The sequence below is a fragment of the Pinus tabuliformis genome, chromosome 9 (assembly GCF_031772625.1).
Source record: "Pinus tabuliformis cultivar Carrire ecotype Pingquan chromosome 9, CPIR1, whole genome shotgun sequence".
NCBI lineage: Eukaryota > Viridiplantae > Streptophyta > Pinopsida > Pinales > Pinaceae > Pinus > Pinus tabuliformis.
Genome location: NC_142307.1, coordinates 1319091151 through 1319113397, shown reverse-complemented (window position 1 = coordinate 1319113397; position 22247 = coordinate 1319091151). Strand labels below are relative to the sequence as shown.

At 39.7% G+C, this 22247-nt stretch overlaps 1 protein-coding gene across 4 annotated transcripts in view; it reads right to left on the bottom strand.

The window, feature by feature from the left end:
* LOC149153387 (mitogen-activated protein kinase kinase kinase YODA-like) overlaps positions 1-22247 on the bottom strand; it is a 294318-nt gene that overhangs the window by 145350 nt on the left and 126721 nt on the right. For all 4 annotated transcript variants that reach the window (XR_016263137.1, XR_016263135.1, XR_016263136.1 and 1 more), the window contains exons 7-8: positions 3312-3472; positions 3052-3127 (exon numbers count right to left, since the gene is read on the bottom strand). Coding sequence is in view for 1 of the 4 variants with exons in the window: in XM_089441563.1 (XP_089297689.1) it covers positions 3052-3127; positions 3312-3472 (237 nt within the window). In the remaining 3 variants the exon portion in view is untranslated. The remainder of the gene's footprint in view (positions 1-3051; positions 3128-3311; positions 3473-22247) is intronic.

Below are 22247 nucleotides of genomic sequence, written 5' to 3'. Positions count from 1 at the left end.
GGCTACCTAGTCACGTGGAAGGGGAAAACTAAGGGGTGACCCCACTTTGCCAATTTGTTTTGCAAGTAAGTCAATCCAAGCAACCGAACCATCTCCAGAGGGGAGCTTCGAATTGTGGAGGATCTCATATCATCACACACAAGAGTTGAATGCTAGAGACGCCACTTTGGGAAAAGCCACTCCTAAGCAGGTTTGAACGTTACCAAGAAAGTTAACTCAACAGTGATGGCGATTTTTGTCCATGACCAACCCACTCGCTTGAGTTCAGCAGATGATATCGACTTTAAAAAAAAAACCAAACAGTGACTCAAGCTGATCTTTTAGATTGACTCGCGAATTTTTTGCAACTTTTATGATTTTATCCCAAATTTTGTGAGTTTTTCCCAATTTTTTCATACTTAAAAATCTGCGATTTTTTTGGCCGATAAAATTGATGCTCAAAAAAAATCGCAATGTGGCAATATATCACAATGTTTGCAACACTGCTTGCATTCAGCTTATTGGCCTTGCAGATCTGAAGACTTCATTGTTGTACCAAGTGGGATCTGCAACAAAGGAGAGGTTTCAGCCATCCAAGTAATTCAATTTATTGTCCAACCTCTTTCTATTACTCTATAGTGCTTAAATTCTATATTTTCTTGCATTTAGAGTAATTTTTAGGTGATTTCCAGCCATTTTTAAAGCTTGAATTTAATTCTAGAAATTTTTGGGTGAATTTCCCAAGAGTGTTTCACTCAGAATTCTGAAAAGTGATTTCCAGCTTGCTAGAAATACACTTTTTTAGTTGATTTAGGTTGAGGGAGGCTCAAAAGCCTTATGATTGACCCTCATACCATTTCCACCCCTAGACTAACCATCTGGAAGAGCTAAGTCACATATAGAGTGGCTATTATAGGCTGTCCCTGCGTTTTTATATAAACCAAATAGTCTGTCACACAGGACAGCATGTTGTTTTGACCTACAACTTTCTAACCAGTAACCAAGTTATAAAATAATTATACATTTGGTTAGATATTTTTCTTGATGTTTTGGTGCTACTAAAATTGCTGTTTAGTTTTCTGCTACAACAATCATTCATTTTACCTCTAAATAGTTGCAAGAAGTGAACACCTACACTCCAATTGACTCCATATAAGGCACTGATCTTACCTGGAGTTAATTGGGGTTATCTTTGGGACTCCTTTGGCCATTTAGGCTGTTTTTGGGCTTCAACAATGGGGGGCTACAGCCGAGGTGACAATGGATCCCTGCCCTGTGTGTGCCCATTTAACAGGCTGTCAAGACGTTAGCAACACTTCTAACTAGATCGGGAACAGGAACCAATAGGGTTTCACAACTAGAACAGTGATGCATGGGGTTACCGGAAGAAATGAAACAAATTCAAACATAATGGACTAGAATTTGTAAAGCAATTGCATTTTACCACTTAGCAAAATTTAGGAGCTCTTCACCCCCTTAATCCCACCAAGGGAGAAATTTCATCTTATCTTCATAGTCGCATGACCTGGAGAACTTGAAAATAGATCCTGTGTATGAAGAAAATTCCAGAGGAAACATGAATGGTGAAGCTCCTAAGAAGCCCTAACCTTAAGGCTCTAATACTAATTGATATGAGCACAACACCAACAACTGATAATGACACACAGAAGCGGACATGTAAGAGACAAATATGAAAGTAACGAGAGAATTGTCAGAACTGTATACATGACGTACACTCATTTGTACCAGTGTTGAAAATATCGGTATCGGCAAAATATCGGCGAGGGTCTAGAAAATATCTTATCGGCAATATTGGCGAAAATATCGACAAGCATAAAAAATAATTTTTTCAAATTTTTAAACATAGCCGATATTTGCTGATATTTTCTCGGCGATATATCGTTTTGCCGAAAATATCGCGATATTTTCGAATATCGCCGATATTATCAACAGTGATTTGTACTATTATACATAGAGTACAAAATTGTGGGGAGTGTGATCTAAGTCAACAAAGTCTCCGATAAAATACAATAAACGGGGTGAGTAATCAATTTAGACTAAGTCACACAAGAAAGATGAAGATAATGTACGAAGTGTACAGAAGTACAAAACAGAAAAGTAAATAAATATTACAGGTTCACTAATAAATCTCATCATAAAACAGTTTCCGATGGTTTAGATTATATAAGAGAAACACCATAGAATGCTGTTACAAAGAACTAGAAATAATAAACTGTATTTTGAACACATTAACATTAAAAAATAGAAGCAATTTGTAAGTGAAGATGACTGATAAGGATAGAATTTTATGTAATGTAACAAACAGAAACCTAATTTAAGGGATACAATTGTTCATGAAAGTTAAAAACAAAGCTCCAAACAAAAGAGAGATTCAGTGTAACTGTCAAAAGAGCACCCGTATCAAGAGCATAAAATATTGTTTGTAATTAACCAACTGGTGGACTATTATTAATTAACCAACTTCCTGATAAATAACTAATGACAAAACAATATTATTTCGAAGCACCCACCTTGAAAAAAAAATGAATTCGGGAAACTAAGCATGGGATTGATTTCAATTTCGATGATATCACATCATTTGTAATAGGCATATAAGACATACTAAGGGATGATGTTGATTAATTCAAAGCATGGATCCTATAAAAGATACATGCTAAAGCATGCACCTACTGCTTTTGGAGGCATTGTACATAGTAAATTAACTAATGTATGTCTAAATATTTGAAGAAACAAGAGGCCTTAGTCCAAGTTATGTGTGTAAATTGTAATAAACAAATGTTAGACGTGCAAACAAATTATTTTATAAACTTTTCAATTCGTCCAGAGACCCATCTCGTATATGCTCTACAAAATATATAGTTTCGATTAATCTTTCAGCATCCTCTTTTCTTTTAATTTAGCATCAATACAGAAAAGAATTTTGACATAATATTTGCTGAAAACAGCAACTGTCGAAAGGAAAATGACAGCATAGTGATTCTATAGTCTACAAGAAACTATCTCATATCCTTATGTCTTGATAAGCCAATATATGGGTCATAAGAAAAGTACATGTTTAGCCATGCCAAAGTCTGCCAGCTTTACTTGACCATTGGGATCTACTAGCACGTTAGCTCCTTTGATGTCCCTGTAATATTAAATATCATGATAAAATGTGAAAAAATAATGACAATACTTTGTAAGCCACAACCGCAGTGGAAAAATCAATTACCAATCTGCCTAGACAAGCAAGCATGCAATACTTTGGCAAATATACTCATTTGACATAAAATCAACTATGACTAGTATCAAGACTAGATCTGCTTAAGCACCTGTGCACAGTACTTTTGCTATGCAAATATGCCAATCCTGCAAGAATCTGTTGTGTATAGCTGCGAATAACTGGCTCTCCAAACTGGCCATACTCTTGAAGAAGTTTATGGATAGACCCACCAGACACATATTCCAAGTAAATATAGAGCTTATCATCAATCTGCACACATGAAAAGTCAGCCCATAATGAACAGCATTTCAAAGACATCAACAGAGTTAGAATTAACAAATTATTACTAAGCATCTTACTACGAGGAATCTTTCCAGATTGAACAACATCTGCAAACATGAAAAAGAAAATTCTACGGTCTTCTGCATGCATAAATATTCATCAGACACAAAAGAAGCATCCACTATGGATTGGATGCATTATTTAAGGCAGATTAGAGGTCTTAGAGAATTCTTTGGAGAAGGACATGTGAGGGGAAATCAAATGTGACTTTTATTAAAATTAGCGTCTAGGTTTCTTAAAGAATAAAACATAATTTTAAAGTCTATATATTGTAAATGTGGATAGCTTGGAAAATTGCTTTGCATCTCTCATATTCTTGAGATTCTTCGTCCTGAGACTGATCTATCCTAATGGTAGACATAGGAATTGAATGCTAGACATGTCTGAACAGATTCAAAAGAAACTAGGAAATACAGTAAACACCTTTTAGAAAAACCCTCATCAGTTTCATAGCAAGAAATAACACAAGGGCTTAAGAAGACAAGTGTTTCTCTCAAAACTACTTAGCAAACCTCTACACTTCCCCAAATTATGAAAACAAAAAGGTACCATAGTGTCTCACAAGCTCAACAACTTCAATATGATTAATATCTATTGGAAATCCCAACAAATCAAAAACTCTACATGCATGATTTTGGAGAAAAGATGGTGATTTTGGAATCTTAAGTTCCTGACTACTTATCACAATGTTACACATATATTGCAAGGTGGATTATGCAGCAGGACCCCATGGGCAAACATCCCGATTTTATCGTGAAATTGCAATTGTTTGGCCTAGCCAATGTTTGACAATTTTTACCGGTATTTTGGTGGTATCTTAATTTTTCCAATGTTCGCTGATTTTTTGTCATGTCCCCAATAAATAATTTCCTAAGTAAAATCAGCATTTTTTGCAATTTTGGCGTTAGGGAATATTTTGGCATATAAAACTTAGGAAAAGTGGGTTATGGAGACCCCACTTAATTTTTGGAGGTGTTACTCCTACCGCCCACACCTAACTACAAGTCAGCGAGAAAAGCTTTCAACCCCACAAAGTGTGGTTGGTGGCAGTGAACTAAGAGAAGGGGTTGTCACACTAAATCCCTACTCTCTCCGTTTAAGCTATCTCTTAGGTCAAGTACGGGGGGTGGTCCCTAAATGGAAAACTAAGTTAAAAGAAATGTGAGATTTTAGGAGAGATGTTAAAGTGAAAGTGGATTACTTTTAAGAATTATAAGCAAGATATGATATGAGCAATAGAAATCACCGACATGATAAAACCATAAAACCAATGCCTTATAAAGAGTTTACTCAACAAAATAAAAGATACATTTGCTCAAATTACAAATACAATGTTTCCAATAATGAAAGAAAAGTAACCCTGAAATGCAAACAAAAAATGTTAGCACAAGATATTTGTAAGATATAAAATCAATTCATGAATCAAAATATATATTGTCAAAACTCAACAATTAGAAAATATACTTTAAAAAAGTAAATAAGAAATGTTAAATGCTAAATCAAGATGTCAATATGGAATTAGATTTGAGCATGAAATGAAAGCACTTATTATCAATTTGAATAATCAAAATACTTGCTTTGAAATGTTTCTTGAAAATAAACTTTGCAATATAAAAACTTAAAACATCAAGAGACAAGTACAATAAATGTGATGGAAGATGCTCTTAGTTAATTTTATTAGTTACCTCTACAACAAGATCGCAATTGAACTCTTCAATCCTCAGGCCTCACCCTTGCCCAAAGTTGTGGATCTCACAGTGAGGAGTCAATAGAGGAATAGAAGGTCCCTAAGATGTCTACTTCAACCAACTTATGTTGGAGGTAAAATTTTAGTGACGTTTGGAAGTCTTCCTATACTAAAATGCCTAGATGAGAGTGCAGATTGTGTTAATTCCCCAATTAAAATATACTTACATGCAAATGCTTCATAAATGGAGAATGAAATAGCTTGTAAAACATTGAGAATTTAGCATGTAAACGAATTCATATGTGCTTGCATGGAAAATAAACAAATGAAGTAGATTGTTTTAAAGCTATGATTATTCCAATAAGATTGCTTCAAAAGTTATCAATGTATAAAATCCAAAAAAATGAAGCATGTACTTGAACGAATAATAAAAGTTTGCCACAATGTTGAATGTTTGCACCTAAGTTGTTGGAAACAGCTGCCTTAAAACCCAAAACACCGTTTTCCGTTTTGGATACGTATGCACAGTAAAAACGACAAAAAAACGCGGGAAAAACGTTTTGGGTGCCATTTTTGGATTCGGAAACTTACCGTTTTTTTTCTAGCCGTTTTTCAGGCGTTTTGCTGAAAAACCCTCCCGTTTAAAAAAAAAATACGTTTCACCAAATCGTGATACGTTTTTTGAAAATTTCAAAACGTTTTTGGTAGCTCATGCCTTGCCCGCCGGGAACATCACTTCAGATTTTAAAACTTTAACTTTTAAGTTTTTAAGTTTTAACTTCATGGACCACGGTTTACCATTTCATTTTACCCTAACCTAAACGACAAGAGTGCTAAGGGGTTCACTGTCGCCGCTGAGAGGTTCATTGCCGCCACTGAGAGGTTCACTGCCCGCTGACAGAGGTTCACTGTCGACTCTCCACTGTCCAGACTCCAGTGCCATCACCGCGGACGCCGAAGAGACATAGCTGCACAGTGCAGCGTTCTAACTTCTAATTCCTGAACCGTTGAAACTTGAACTCCGTCCGCTGCCGGCATCGTTGGTCCTGGACTCCTGGTATTTACCGTTTTACGTTATCATTTTGTTAAACTTAGTGTTTTAAACTTTTACGTTATCGATTTCTGTGTGTTTATAGTTATACTATTACGTTATCGATTTCTCTTTCTTGTTGTGCGTACACTCCAGCACTGTATAGAGATTACCGTCCCTTTTCAGCCACAAATACGCCCCTCTTATGACATGAACTCGCCCCAACAAGGTTCTGTAAGCAAACACTTATTAAGATGATAACATAGTTGTTCAGAGCCCTAGCAGGAAGCCAGAAGAATTGCAGAAATAATGGTATTATTGGAGGTTGAATTTGGTTCAATTCTGTTTTGTTAAACGTTCCATACTTGTCTCCATATCTACCAGATGAGACCCCAAATCAAATCAATCAGGTTCAGGAAACTACAAAATACCAAGGCAATGTTATCAGCAATGGCAGTAAAACATGTTATTAAGCAATGTATTCAACCATGACTGAAAAGGCTAGAAACCCACATGGAAACAAAGAATTAAGATATAAACCCAGTGAAAAGGATGGGAAAGTTGGTTAGGCACAGGTTCTAAACTTGCAAACTTTGTATTAGCAAAGTAAAAGGGTCTTACATTTTCAAAAAAGAACATTGTTCTAATGACTTGTTGAAATTTAATTTTTAAATCTGTTTCATGCAGAACAAATCACAGTTAGTCAAAGCAAATTTAACCACCCTTTATTGAATAGCTATCTGATCAGGGTCAATTGAAGAATGTGGCACAATATAACAAAGTATGAACCAGCATTGGAATTCAAATGTCCAGGACAAGCATCAGCTTCATTTTGATTGTTTGCATGCTTTAAATGTTAGTCAACTTAGGTACCTGTTTGATTTGTTTGAATCCATTCCAAAACCTATTGTCATGGGAAAGTTCTGCCCTGTTATCATGACTCAGTTATCGTCACTGTTTGATGCAACTATCATGGAACCTTGATCCAGTGCCTTTCTTCTTTTTTAACATGCTTGAGATCAGAATCTTTGTCTGCTGGTTCCTCCTAGGGAAAGTGACTGTTGCATTGCCTCTAGAGTCATCACGATTTATAACTTTTCAGTTGTTAGAATGGCATAAAAAATCAGAATCACTGCGTTCAACGGTTCAAGACTTAGAAATTGCAAACTGTTTATCACAGATTTCACTCATTTTTGTAGTTATTGGAATAATAACTACTAATGATGGAACAGAGTAAAGAGAAAGGCATATAAATAAATGATGAGATAATTTTATTACCATCTAGAAATGACCAGATAAATTTTTTTAAATACATATTTGATATTTGTCAATTTTCTTTTTTTAGTTTCATTTACATCATCATCATTCATGGCAACTTCAAGTTCAGCCATTCATGAGGCAGAGGAAGTGGCACAGGAAATTGAATCAACCCATAAAGTTGATCCAAAGTCACCACTTTGGAAATATGTAACTACTGTTGGGAAGATCACAGGAGGTGGATCATTGGCATGGGTTTGCAGTGAGTGTGAAAAGGAGTTTAAGGGGTCATACACACGGGTTAAAGCACATTTGCTTGCGTTAAGAAACAATGGGGTTCGAATATGTAGTGGCCCACCTAAAGAGAATGGGACAGATGGAAATGGTTTAAGCAAGGTAAAAATTGCAAAATATCAGAGAGAACAAGACGAGGCAGATGCTAAAGCAAATGAAGCAAATCCTGCCTCCCATTTAAAACACCCAACAAGGTTGGGAGCATCTTCATCAAAGCCTCCACTTCATTCTCATGGAATTGTTGGTTCAAAGTGGTCAAATTTGGGACCGCTTGAGAAGAGTTTTAATAATGATGCTCGAGAGATAGCAGATGCAGCTGTAGCCCAATGCATTTATGCAAATGGCCTTCCCTTTAACCTTGTGCGATCTCCTTACTGGGCAAAGATGGTAAAAAGTTTGAATGAAGCCCCAAGAGGGTACAAGAGCCCTGGATATGAGAAGATACGCACCACATTGTTGAGTGCTCAAAAGTTAGATTTGGAGGCTAAATTAGCCCCCATTCGTGATTCATGGCTTATTTCAGGGGTGTCCATCATTTCTAATGGATGGAAAGATCAAAGAAATAGGCCTTTGATCAATGTGATTGCTCAGGAGTCAGAACCCACATGGGGCAATGTTTTTGAAGGCAGTGGATTGTGAGGGGCAGATGAAAAATCCTCAATTCATTGCTAACATCTTGATTGAAGCAATTGAATTGGTGGGGCCTGAAAATGTTGTCCAGGTAATAACTGACAATGCAACGGTGTGTAAAGCAGCAGGCCTAATTATTGAAGGCAAATATCAACACATTTCTTGGACCCCTTGTGCTGTACATTCACTGAACCTCATGTTGAGCAAGTTGGGGAAGCAAATTGAGTGGATTCGAGTTATTTTGGAAGAGGCAAAAGAAATTCAAGCCTTTATCACAAACCACTACATGTCCCAAGGCATCTACAGGGAATTTGCTAAGTTGGAGCTCCTTAAGGTACCTATACTTTAAAGTTTAAAGTTTATTAAATATTTCATAAATTCTAATTTCTAACTCTAAATTCAAATATCTAAATTGGATTCTCAAATGTCATGATTCGTGAATCATAATAGGTTATTCAATCAAATTATGATTTTTCAAATTGATTGAAATTTGAAACATTGGCAATTTGACACTTGCAGGTTGCCGGAACTCGATTTGCTTCTCACATCATAGTCTTAACAAGGCTCATGCAGGTGAAAGATGCATTACAATCAATGGTATGCAGTTCTCTTTGGAATCAATAGAGACAATCCCAATCTGATAGAGCACAAGCAATGAAACGGTTGGTTGTTGATGATGAATGGTGGGATAGGGTGGAGTACCTCTAGGCATTTACTAAGCCAATTGTGGATTTGCTCCGTATGTTTGACACAGTTATGCCTAATCTGGGAGAGGTGTATGAGGGCATTGATTCCATGATAGAGAAGATAAGGTTGGTTATAAATGCCAAGGAGAATGACCCAAATGAAATCTTTTACAGAGAAGTAAAAGATATATTGACCAAAAGGTGGAACAAAATGACAACCCCATTGCACCTTTTAGCCTATGCAGTGAATCCAAAATATTATGCTGCAAAGTTGCTACGCGATCCAAAAAGAAGCGCACCAAACAAAGACCCAGAAGTTGCAGAAGGATTTAAAAATGCTTTTAGAAAGTTTTTTATAGATCCTGAAATTGGGCTTCGGATTCGTGCACAATTTTCTCATTTTGTGGGATCAGAGGGTTGGGGTTGTGATATTAAGTGTATGCGGGACAAGAGCAAATTAAGTCCAATTGAGTGGTGGAACTTCTATGGTGGGGCACTTCCACATATCCAAAAATTGGCCATCAAGATCTTGTCACAGGTTGCTAGTTCTTCTTCAGTAGAAAGGAACTGGAGTACATACGACTTCATCCATTCAGTGAGGCGAAACATATTGGGCTCTAAGAAGGCTGAAGAACTAGTGCATGTTCATTCAAACCTTCGCCTTTTGTCACACAAGACAGATGAATACAGATTTGAGCCCACCAAATTATGGGACATGGAACCAGAGTTGTCTGACTTGGATATGACATTGAATGCCATGTCTCATATGAATTTGTTTGATTCAGAGTCACCATTGGCAATAGGTGGATCTTCAAGTGGACATGGCATGTTCCCAGTGCCACTTCTAGAGAGGATGTGGAAGTGGAACATTATAGCGGCATGAACGAAGACATATTTGATGATATGTAAATGTAATTTATGATGGTGTTTTAACTTTTAACTTTTAAACTTTTGAACAACCATATGAATTATGAGTAATCATAGTAGACTGCCAGTCATAGTCCATTTTGTACTTTGTACTATGTAGTAATTAGTATGCATTATTAATTTGTTAATGATGGTGTTCGTGTAACTTGTCATGTTGATAACTTGATGTTTGAAATTTGCAACAAAACTTGATGATATGTTGAAACTTGAAACTTGAATCATGAATGTTATAATAATCGTTAATGATGATGGCAATGTTGAATGTTTATGGCATATGCTGAATTGATGATGATGAATCATGATAGATCATAGATGATAATCTAGATTCTGAAATAGGAATGGTAATATGAAACAAACCCCGTTCCCATATCCGTTTTCTGGTAACTTGGGTTTGCACATAAAATAAAATTTACTCAAAATTTACAAGTTGAAGCTTATGCATGTGAGAGATTTGAAATTAGGAAAAATTGCATGGGGATTGGAATGAATTAATTCATAAGCATGAAATTAAATGTTTAGAAGCTAAAAAAACTAGAAACAAGAAATCAGCCAAACGATAAGAATTCTCTCCTGAAATGAGGAAGGGGGATGCCATGGGAAAAATCTCAAGCTCCCTCAAAACAGAAATTTTATTTTACTAGTGCTTGAGATGGGTTAAAATGCCTCTAAAGAGCTACCCACAATATGAGACATCTTTAGAAAGTGCAGAAATTTAACAAGGCCAAACTCTCTCTCAAGAATATACAACAACAAGCTACAAGGCTCAAAATGTAATATCCCCAATTTTGATTTTCAGCATTAGGGATTAGTTTGGGGAGAGGACGCAATTCCAACACCGGGACTTAGGAGGAAAAGAGAATATTGCGGCTCTAGTGGAAAGTGGGGACAATAAGGAGAGAAGGAGCCACGAATTATAAATAGAGCAAGCGACACTCATTTTAGGGATTCATTCATCTATTCAGAAATCTTGTCATTGACATAGCACGCTTGAGCTAAAGCAAAGTCTACAAGTGTTGTTTAGCACATGAGTGTATCCGAGCAGAGATCTCAACCCCTGCTTTGGTGGAATTCAAGTGCCAGACCAAGGAAGGAGTTCCATTCAGTTCTAATTCTTCCAACAGTGGGAGTGCGAGTTTGTGAGGAGGAGACACTAGCAGCATCGCAGGGACTGCGCAATGCTTGGAGGAGGCACGCTTGAGTAGAACAGTGAAAGGAGATTGGGTCTAAGATTTGAGGAGTCTGAGAGAGCCCTTGCTTGGAGTTTGCAACTATTTTGGGGAATTTTCCAACACTTTGGAGGAGCAATTGTGAAAATTCCTAAAACCAAAATCCCTATTGTAGCAACTGATGACATTTCTCCTATTTGTTAAATTCCTTTAAACAAATTACTTGCAGTTTATTACAACAAATATTGAAATACATACACTTCAGCCTTCACTTAATTCAATATAATGCGGAAACAAGAAACTGAGCAAAAAAGAAAATACAACACAATGACACCATTATTTTTGGACAAATTTCCTTGGAAAAACCTAATGCGGGAAAACCGATGCAGCAGATCTGAGGGATTTATTATTATGCAGTAGTAATTCTGAGTACAATTCCTTGGATGCTCAACTAGCAATCTGATATAGAGAGAAACTGGACAAAACAAATAGTGAGATGCTCTCACCCTATCACTAGAAGAATCTAAGTTTGATCACGTTGGATTGGAGCCTCTGCGTCCCCTCTACGTGGCCTCTGTGCAGAAATACATATGCCTCATGCAGTGTCTGCGTCACCCTTGCTGGGAATCTGTTAAGTTATGGTATGTTCTATGCTTATAACAGTTTACTTCTTTTTCTTATTATATTCCACCGATTAGCAATCACATGTACATAAAGTAAAGTGCAGATAGAACATTAAACGATCGACAGAAAACAAGCCAAGACAAGAGACACAAGATGTGGCGGCTAGCCAGGGACAAACCCCACAATGTGTGGGGAAACCCTTTGATCAAATCTTCTTTTATCTTCAATAATTCAGCAGAGAGAAATAGTACAATAAATCTGGTTCATATCAGCAGTAGCAAACCCTAGATCAGTAGCATCAGCATTAGCGGCTTCATTATCAAACTAGGGCATACCATATTTCACAAACCAACCGTCGAATTGACTTCATTCCACCACCAAAAGTTTCGGCTTCCAGAGGAGGTTCAGATGAACCTACAGCGCAGTTCAGATGAGGAGATCTTCTATGCCACGCAGGTCAATCTTTACTTCTGCAGTTGCAGCTTCAGTTTCAGCAGTTTCCGGCTTCAAACTAGGGCAATCGATATCTTGCAAACCGTTCGTCGGATTGACTTCATTCCACCACCAAAAGTTGCGGCTTTCAAAGGAGGTTCAGATGAACCTACAGCGCAGTTCCAAAGAGGAGATCTTCTAGGCCACGCAAGTCAATCTTTACTTCTGCAGTTGCAGCTTCAAATTCAACAGCGTCCGGCTTCACATGTGTGAGAGAGAGAGGCCCATTTCAGCGCAGTAGAGAAGAGACTCATATCGGCGCAGTAGAGAGAGAGAGATGTGATAAGATGAGTGAGTCCAAATGAGGAAAAGTCCTCTTATATTTATACACAATGTTGGTGGGTGAATAGATGCGACTGTTGGGCTTCTGAGCCTACATGAGTTGTAGGTCGGCTTGATAATAATTCCATAATCAAAATAAATTCATATCTCCATGAATACTTATCGGAATCGGATGATCTTTATATCAATCCTACACCTCTCGACGAGAGGAATCTAATAAAAATATTATTAGCCATGAATAAGATGACCCACAGGAAGTTTTGCCCTGGTTGCCAATTTTAACACTCCCTCTCAACCATGGAGAACTTCATCTGCAATCTGTCTATCGGTCGTTACTATTCATCCATCGAATGCACTGCCTTGTACAGCCTGACCCTTGCCCTACTCTACTCTATTTTGCCTGTTCTGCTTTGTCTTGTTCTGCCCTGCACTGATCTGTACTGTTTTGTTCTGTTCTGCTCTGCTCTTGCATTGTTCTGTTCTACTCTGCTTTTGTCCGAATTATGAAGAAGAAGAAATGATCGAGGATGTATCATACTGACTCAAAGTCAGTCTCAGAGTATGTACCACTGGTCCCAGACCAGTCTCAACCAACCCAAAGTCAGCGTCATAGTGAGTACAACTCCAATGGTCCCAAACCAATATCATCCTCCACTGACTCAAAGTCAGTCTCAGAGTATGTACCACTGATCCCAGACCAGTCTCAACCGACCCGAAGTCAGCGTCATAGTATGGTACAACTCCTACCACTGGTCCCAGACCAGTATCATTGATCCCAGATCAATGGAGGTCATCCTAGCGTAGGGAGTACGGTAGTTACAACGATGCGTCCATCGGTACTACTATGGTCCCTAACTTCATTTCCCTGCTCATTGATCAGATGAGAGGTACTTCCCATGAGTCCCAGACTGCATGGGTAGGATGCCTCGACAGGAGAACTAATCAATCCTGTCCTCACAGGAGAACACATCAATCCTGCTACAATTGCCGTGGAGAACACATCAATCCACGCTGCCATGGAGAACACATCAATCCAGGCCTCACAGGAGAACTAATCATCCTGCTACACAGGAGAGCGAATCATCCTGTTCCACAAGAGAGCGAATCATCTTGTCCCACAAGAGAGCGAATCATCTTGTTCCAGTGTGCACCACCAGGGGAGGGTGAGTCACCCTGTGGTCATATGTTGCTCCAGTAGGAACCGCAAGCCCTTAGAGCTCCCAGAGCTCAATGTATGCAACATGCAGGACCCTTGTACAAGGGTTTCTTGCCGACTCCAAGTTGTTTGGGAAAATCACAGATTAGATCTTTCCTCGGGGCTTTGACAAGGTGTATCAACTTGTACATCATCTTAATGTGATGGAGCTTCCTTGCTCATCAACTTACCATATCCCAGATGATGTCTATCTGCTGGAGCAATTGACGAATACGGGATTCCTCAATAATCGAATCCCACCTCTGGTTGTTACAGAGAATCACAGTGGTATCCAATGTAAATCCAAATAGCTCACTGAAGAGCTTTCGCAACCAGACTGCCTCACACGAGGTTATGATAGCAACAATATATCCTGCTTCGGCGGTGCTCAAAGCCACCGACTTCTGCTTCCTGCTCATCCAGGATATCGAAGCAGATCCCAAGGTGAAACAGTACACGGAAGTGCTCTTACGGTCCACCACACTACCTGCCCAATCAACATCAGTATATCCAAGTAGTCTCACATCTCCGGCAGTGTATCTTAATCCATGAGAGATTGTGTCCTGAAGACATCTCAGAAGTTTCCTGGCATCAATCCAGTGAGGCTCAACCAAATATGAGCTCACAATGCTAACTGCAAAACATATGTTCGGATGGAGGTTCACCAAGAACATCAATGCGAATGAGTTTTTGAAACTCAGAGGCATTTCCCAAGTCTGGTCCGACATCACTACCATATAACTTCTAAAAGTTAAGATCCTCGAGGTAGTCACAAGCTTGCAGTCCATCATACTGAATCTTTCCAATATATTTACCACATATTTTCCTTGAGATAGGAAAATTTCCCTTGCCTTCTGCCACACTTCAAGTCCTTGGTCCTTCATTTCAAATTCAGAAGCCATCTCCCTCTTACATTTGTGAATGAGAGGGTTTGCACTTGTTAGAAAGAGGTAATCCACATACAACACCAGTATGAGAGGCTTGTCATCTTCAACCTTAAAGTAAAGGTTAGGATCAGCTTCACTCCTAGTGAATCCCAGCTTCATCAAGTAGCTATCGATCCTCTCATACCATGCTTGGGGTGTTTGCTTCAGCCCATAGAGAGCCTTCTTCAACTTGCATACATGAGATTTTCAGTCATAAATCTCAAATCCTTCAGGTTGCTCCACATAGACCTCTTCTTTGATAGAACCATGCAAGAACGCGGTCTTAACATCCATCTAATGTAGGTTGCATCCTTGTGAAGCCACAAGGGCTATGATCAAGCGGATGGTCGTATATCTGGCAACAGGTGCAAATATCATAGTCTATACCTCCCTTCTGGGATAAACCACGAGCAACAAAATGAACCTTATACATTTCCATACTTCCATTTGCTGCATGCTTTATCTTGTAAAGCCATTTTGAAGTAACAATTGTCTTGTCCAGGGTCTAGGAACTACTTCCCAGACATCATTCTCCATTATAGACTCATATTCTATGGTCATAGCATCCTTCCATAGTTAATGCTTGATGACATCTAAGAATGATGAAGGTTCATTTTGTATGATCGTGCTCATGATGGTTAGGTATCCCTGATACCTGTTAAGTTTCTTACTTTGATGGAAGGTTCCTCAGGGTGCAGCATGTCCTTCAGCATCATCAAGTATCCCCCTAAGCCATGAAGGCCTCTTCCTGGAAGAGGAAGGCTCATGTGGATGAGGATCAATCGGATCCATGGGTTCTTCTACATCAGGCATTGATTCATCATCCTTTTCTTTCAGTTCCCTGGTGTCGGCTTCTTGAGAGATACTCAAAGTCAGCAGATTGTCCACCTTGCTGAGAGCCATATCTTTGTCAAAGGTGACATCATGACTAATCACGACTTCCCTTTGACCGATGGTGAGCATTTCTTCAGGAGTTTAGGAACCCAATGCTTGATGAGGGCATCGATTTTGTACATATACAGCGGTGATTGTAGTTTCAGCCCATAGAAACTTCAGAAGTCTTTGATCATGTAGCATGGCCCAGAGAGCTTCCATCATCGTGTGGTTCTTCCTTCGCACCACACCATTCTGCTCAGGAGTATGTGGTGTAGTAGTCTCCCTCTTAATGCCAACCTCAGGTATGCCTGAGTGAACCAATTGTAATATATCGAAGGTCTTGATTTGGCTTGAGGGGAATGGTCCCCTTTTGAGCTTTCCTTTGGCACATCCCGGACATACACCTTCTTTCTCTACTCGGAATTAGGGCATCCCTGTCACCATTTGTCTTACATCGGGTAGAGCTTTATAATGAAGGTGGGAAACCTCCGATGCCAAAGTTCGGACTAGAGAGTTGTGTCACAAGACATGACACCTAGCGGACTTCCATCGACCTGATATAATGAATCAACACTAAACCCAAGAGTAAAGGCATCTTTAACATTATTTTTCCATATACATACCTTGCCATTGCTGAAGGTTACCTTGTAGCCTCTATCTTCCATTGCCAAGATGGACACTAGGTTCCTTTTGAGGTCAGGTGCATTTAATACATCCTAGAATTTCTAGCCTTCTTGAATGCTTGTCCTCTTCCTTGATTCCCAGCTCTCCTCTTAGCTTTGCTGTTGAATTTGTCATTCCTTTGATTGCCATCAGAGGGATTTTGAGTTGCACCACTGCATACTGTACCATGCTTCTCTAATCATGATTATCATCATGCTGCCCATGTCCATGATTTTATCCATCATAATGCTGCTCAAACTAGTGTGCATCATCATCATGCTATCCTATATGTCCATGATCTCATGTTGCCCTTTATGTCCATGATCTCATTCATCATGATGCTCATGATCTCATACATACTGACTTGCTTTCTCGCAAATGTAACATCGTCATTTTCTTCTAGCCTTAGGTCCAGCCTTTCCTTTTGATTTAGTCCCAGAATTATTTCTTTTCTTTGCATGAGAAGAAAAGGCAGCAGGAGGACCTTTAGGCATGGGCATTTCTTGCACTTCTTCCCTTGTTTCTTCTTGAATGCATCTAGCCATTAATTCCTCGAAACCAGGAATTACATTATAGTTCAAAAGAGTAGTCCTGAACACATACCATCCAAATGGCAATCCTCCAAGAGTTGTGAGTGCCATTTCTCTGTCAGTAATAGTTTCCCCAATAGATAGGAAATCGTTCTTGATCTCGGTGGTTCTTAAGAAGTATGCTTGCATACTTTTATCTTTACACTTCTTGATTTCCCTCAGCTTATTTCTAAGAAACAAAACTTGATTTGCATCATTAACTTTAAATAAACTCACCAGTCTATCGTAGATTTCCTTGGAGGTGTCTAGATCAGAGATGTAGGCCACCAAGCGCTTGTCGATAAAGTCCCGGATGATCTTCTTTGTTTTGACTTCTCCATTTTTCCATTTGTTCCAGGCAGCAGCAGATGCATTTGATGAAGGCTCAATAATATTGCCTCTTACATGGTCCAGCACTCCTTGATCTTCAAGGGTTAGATCGATAGACATCTTCCATCCGTGATAGCTTTCTCACGGAGCTTGTCTTCGGCAGGAAAGAGTGTTGAGGACCCCATAGTTCTTTTAGGATAGCCTTGCCAATCTTCTCTTCAATGATTGCTCTTGCTCTTGCTCGGGCTTTGTCTTCACCTCAGCTCTGATACCATGTTAAGTTATGGTATGTTCTATGCTTATAACAGTTTACTTCTTTTTCTTATTATATTCCACCGATTAGCAATCACATGTACATAAAGTAAAGTGCAGATAGAACATTAAACGATCGACAAAAAACAAGCCAAGACAAGAGACACAAGATGTGGCGGCTAGCCAGGGACAAACCCCACAATGTGTGGGGAAACCCTTTGATCAAATCTTCTTTTATCTTCAATAATTCAGCAGAGAGAAATAGTACAATAAATCTGATTCATATCAGCAGTAGCAAACCCTAGATCAGTAGCATCAGCATTAGCGGTTTCATTATCAAACTAGGGCAGACCATATTTCACAAACCGACCGTCGGATTGACTTCATTCCACCACCAAAAGTTTCGGCTTCCAGAGGAGGTTCAGATGAACCTACAGCACAGTTCAGATGAGGAGATCTTCTATGCCACGCAGGTCAATCTTTACTTCTGCAGTTGCAGCTTCAGTTTCAGCGGTTTCCAGCTTCAAACTAGGGCAGTCGATATCTTGCAAACCGTTCGTCGGATTGACTTCATTCCACCACCAAAAGTTGCGGCTTTCAAAGGAGGTTCAGATGAACCTACAGCGCAGTTCCAAAGAGGAGATCTTCTAGGCCACGCAAGTCGATCTTTACTTCTGCAGTTGCAGCTTCAAATTCAACAACTTCCGGCTGCACATGTGTGAGAGAGAGAGACCCATTTCAACGCAGTAGAGAAGAGACTCATATCTGCGCAGTAGAGAGAGAGAGATGTGATGAGATGAGTGAGTCCAAATGAGGAAAAGTCCTCTTATATTTATACACAACGTTGGTGGGTGAATAGATGCGACTGTTGGGCTTCTGAGCCTACATGAGTTGTAGGTCGGCTTGATAATAATTCCATAATCAAAATAAATTCATATCTCCATGAATACTTATCGGAATCGGATGATCTTTATATCAATCCTACACCTCTCGACGAGAGGAATCTAATAAAAATATTATTAGCCATGAATAAGATGACCCACATGAAGTTTTGCCCTGGTTGCCAATTTTAACAGAATCATGTTGCTCCTCCTTTGGACCCTCTGTTGACTGGAAATTCCGAATTTCTGCCTCCCGGTCTCACCCCCCAGCGCCCAGCTTCTGAAACTCGATTTCGTCAGCAAGAATTCAATCTCCCTCTAAAGCCTGTGCTACCATTGCATGGGCCAGCGTCTGCCTCTCTCTGGACGTCGTTCTGCCCTCTCTGCCTTGTACTCTCTGGCCCAGGAAAATTTCCCTCTTCCGGATACTATCTCTGCCCCTCACTGCAAAAGATCACTTCGATCACTCCTCTAGCAACTGTTGCGCTACCCTCTCTGAGAAATTCGATCTTCTTGATCTCTCTCGGTGTGTTTTCCAAATGACCCTCAAGCCTCCTTAAATAATCTTCTCGTTGACATTCAACGACCCATATTAGAAGCTAATCAATGGCTAAGATCATTTCTGCTTGATCCTCGTCTTCTTCTAGAAGTTACACCCACAGTTAGATTAATACCCATTAATTATTTTAATTTCCTAAGTTTAGACTTGGGTCCCATTAAAAATAATTTATTATTTTAATAAAATTGTCTTCGGGTGGAATTTTCCAAAACGTTTTTTGGGTTCTTTGGAATACATGTGCCCAAGCCTCTCTGCAAAATTTGAGACTTAGAGCACATCCGATGCTACCAGAAATCAACACTTCCTGTTAGCGAGGAATGTGCTCTAATAATGCCTCCCACTGAAGCATCACCCTGACTTCATAACATTGTCCTTTGCGCTGTTGATGTCTGACATGTTGTCCACCAACTACTACGTTGTTGCTACCACTGTACTGCTGCTGACACTACTATTGTCAACATTGCATCCATACTACAGCACCCTCTGAATTTCTGCATCTGCGTTATTGTTGGCACTGCCACTGCAAATTGTTGCTACTACTGCATCAGCAACAGAAAAGCATCCCAAATTACTGAATTGGTGTTCAGTATGATGCATCTCGATGTTGAAGATCTGACTATTGCTAGTCCCACGCTCTCCCTCTGAAGCCACTGCGTTGTTGCTGCTACTGCATTGTGCCTCCCTGCACTATTGCAACTCTGCACTACGCTGCTCAAACTTGGGTTCTAGCCACTGCATTTGCTACTGGAACACTCCTCTGCACCAACTCCTTTGGGTTCTTCTTCCCTCTGACGTCTTTCTGCCCAGCAACTACCTGCAAAAAACTGCGTCACATCAGGAACCCCTCTTCGTTGAAGCTTTTGCTGCGCTGCTCCCTCTACCGCTGACATATTGCGATCTGGAAATTATGCCTCTCTATCAACTCACTCAGAGAGAGATATACCACGAAAATCTTTCCCTCCTCGCCTAACTGCGCAAACCCTAAGGGGATTCGAATTGTTGCATCTGCAAGAATTTTGAACTCCCTTCCTCCTTCAGCACTGGGCTCTTCCGACACTTCTCTTGTTTCCCCTACAGATCTGACACCATGTGAAAATTCCTAAACCAGAATCCCTACTGCAACAACTAATGACATTTCTCTTATTTGTTAAATTCCTTTAAACAAATTACTTGCAATTTACTACGGCAAATATCGAAATACATACACTGCAGCCTTCACTTAATTAAATATAATGCAGAAACAAGAAATTGAGCAAGAAATAAAAATACAACACAATGACATTGTTATTTTTGGACAATGTCCCCGGAAAAACCCAATGTGAGAAAACCAATGCAGTAGACCTGAGGATTTTATCATTATGCAGTAGTAATTCTGAGTACAATTCCTTGGATGCTCAACTAGCAATCCGATACAGAGAGAAACTGGACAAAACAAATAGTGAGATGCTCTCACCCTGTCACTAGAAGAATCTGAGTCTGAGGGTTTTATCATTATGCAGTAGTAATTCTGAGTACAATTCCTTGGATGCTCAACTAGCAATCCGATACAGAGAGAAACTGGACAAAACAAATAGTGAGATGCTCTCACCCTGTCACTAGAAGAATCTGAGTCTGATCACGCTAAACTGCAGCGTCTGTGTCCCCTCTACGTGGCAACTTTGCAGAACTGCGTAAGCCTCACAGAGTCTCTGCGTCAGTCCTGCTACGAATCACACTGCTCCTTCTTTGGACCCTCTGCTGGCTGGAAATTCTGATACCATGTGAAAATTCTTATCATCAAGGAACCTCTACTACAGCAAAACTGAATTTACTTCTTCTACTTGACTTTAATATACATTATCAAGTTATTTTCTGAAAAATACTGAAGTAAATCACTTCTGCAGCCTACATCAATTTAATTCGATTACATGAAACAGGAAATTGAGCAAAGAACAAGATACATAGGACATCGTTATTTTTGGACAAAATTGTCCCCGGAAAAACCCAATGCATGAAAACCAGTGCAGCAGCTCTGAAGGTTTTATATTATTAAGCAATAGTTTTGAATACAATGTTGGATGCCCTCTCGGCAATCCAGTTACAGAGAAAAATATAATGGTGTAAAACAGAGTGAGATTACCTCACTTCACCCGGCAGTTTCCAGTTGATCCAGCAACAGAACTGGCTAACCACAGTTATCTCTGCACTAGCCCTACATAGGCCCTGCGTCAGCCCTACACTGTCTCTTCTGCCTCTTGGAGCTTCTACTTCAACCTCTCCCGACTGTTCCGACAGTTCCGATTTCTGCATGAGGACAGCCTCACTTCTGCACTGACCCTTCTGGCTCTGCATGGGGCCAGACTGGCCCAGCATCAATCCCTCTAGATGTTGCGTTGCCTCCACTAGTGGCACTCTACCTCTCTGCCCAATATTCTCGAACTATCCCTACCCCTCTGCTGCAGAATGATCACTTAGTTCAAATTTCTCAGCTTCCTAGCCCTAGAAATCAAACTCTAGATCAATTCATTCTCTCCGTGTGTTTCTCTAAATGAACCCCAAGCCTCCTAATTATACTTTTCATGTTGAGACTTCAACAACCGAGATTAAGTCTCTAATCAACGGCTAAGATTAAAACTTGACTTGACCCGCTTTCTAGAACATTCTCACCCATATTTTGATTAATACGCATTAATACTTTAATTTTCCTAAGTTTAGACTTAGGAACCCCATTAAAATAATTAATTATTTTAATAAAATACAATCCAGGTGGAATTTCACAAACAGTTTCTGGGTTCTTTAGAACTTGTGCCTTAGCCTCTCCACCAATTTTCATGGCTAGAGCACATCAGACGCTACCAAAAACTAACAAGACTCCCCACCACTCCATGGATTGGTTCAGTCAGGGTAGTAGCAGGATGGTGGATCCAGTGATTGGACTCACCCCCATTTTCATATTCTCACCAGAGTTTTGGACAACACCCATGACAGGTCGAGCTGACAAAGGAGCAGGCAGACTCCATGAGTTTTATTGGCATGTTGGTGTGGGGGCATAGGATGATCGGTGTACCTTGGCAGGAGGTTGTCAGAGGAGGTGGCATCGACAGGCCACTAGATAGTTCCTTGTATGGAGAGGAGGATTTCCCATGGATGTATGGGGCACACTGGTCACTGAGGAGAAACACCTTAGGGACACCCCCACAGGTACTTAGGGAGATTCACATGTTATATCTCTCAGGGAGGATCAGGAGGGGAGGTCCACTTACCTGAGGTTATGGAGATCCATTCACCAGAGGATATAGTGATGTGACAGTGGACGTGATGATGTCATTCGGATGCAGGCCAAAGCGCATTGTCATAGCTTTAGGCCATGACGTCCAGGGATGTGTAGGGGTATCCAG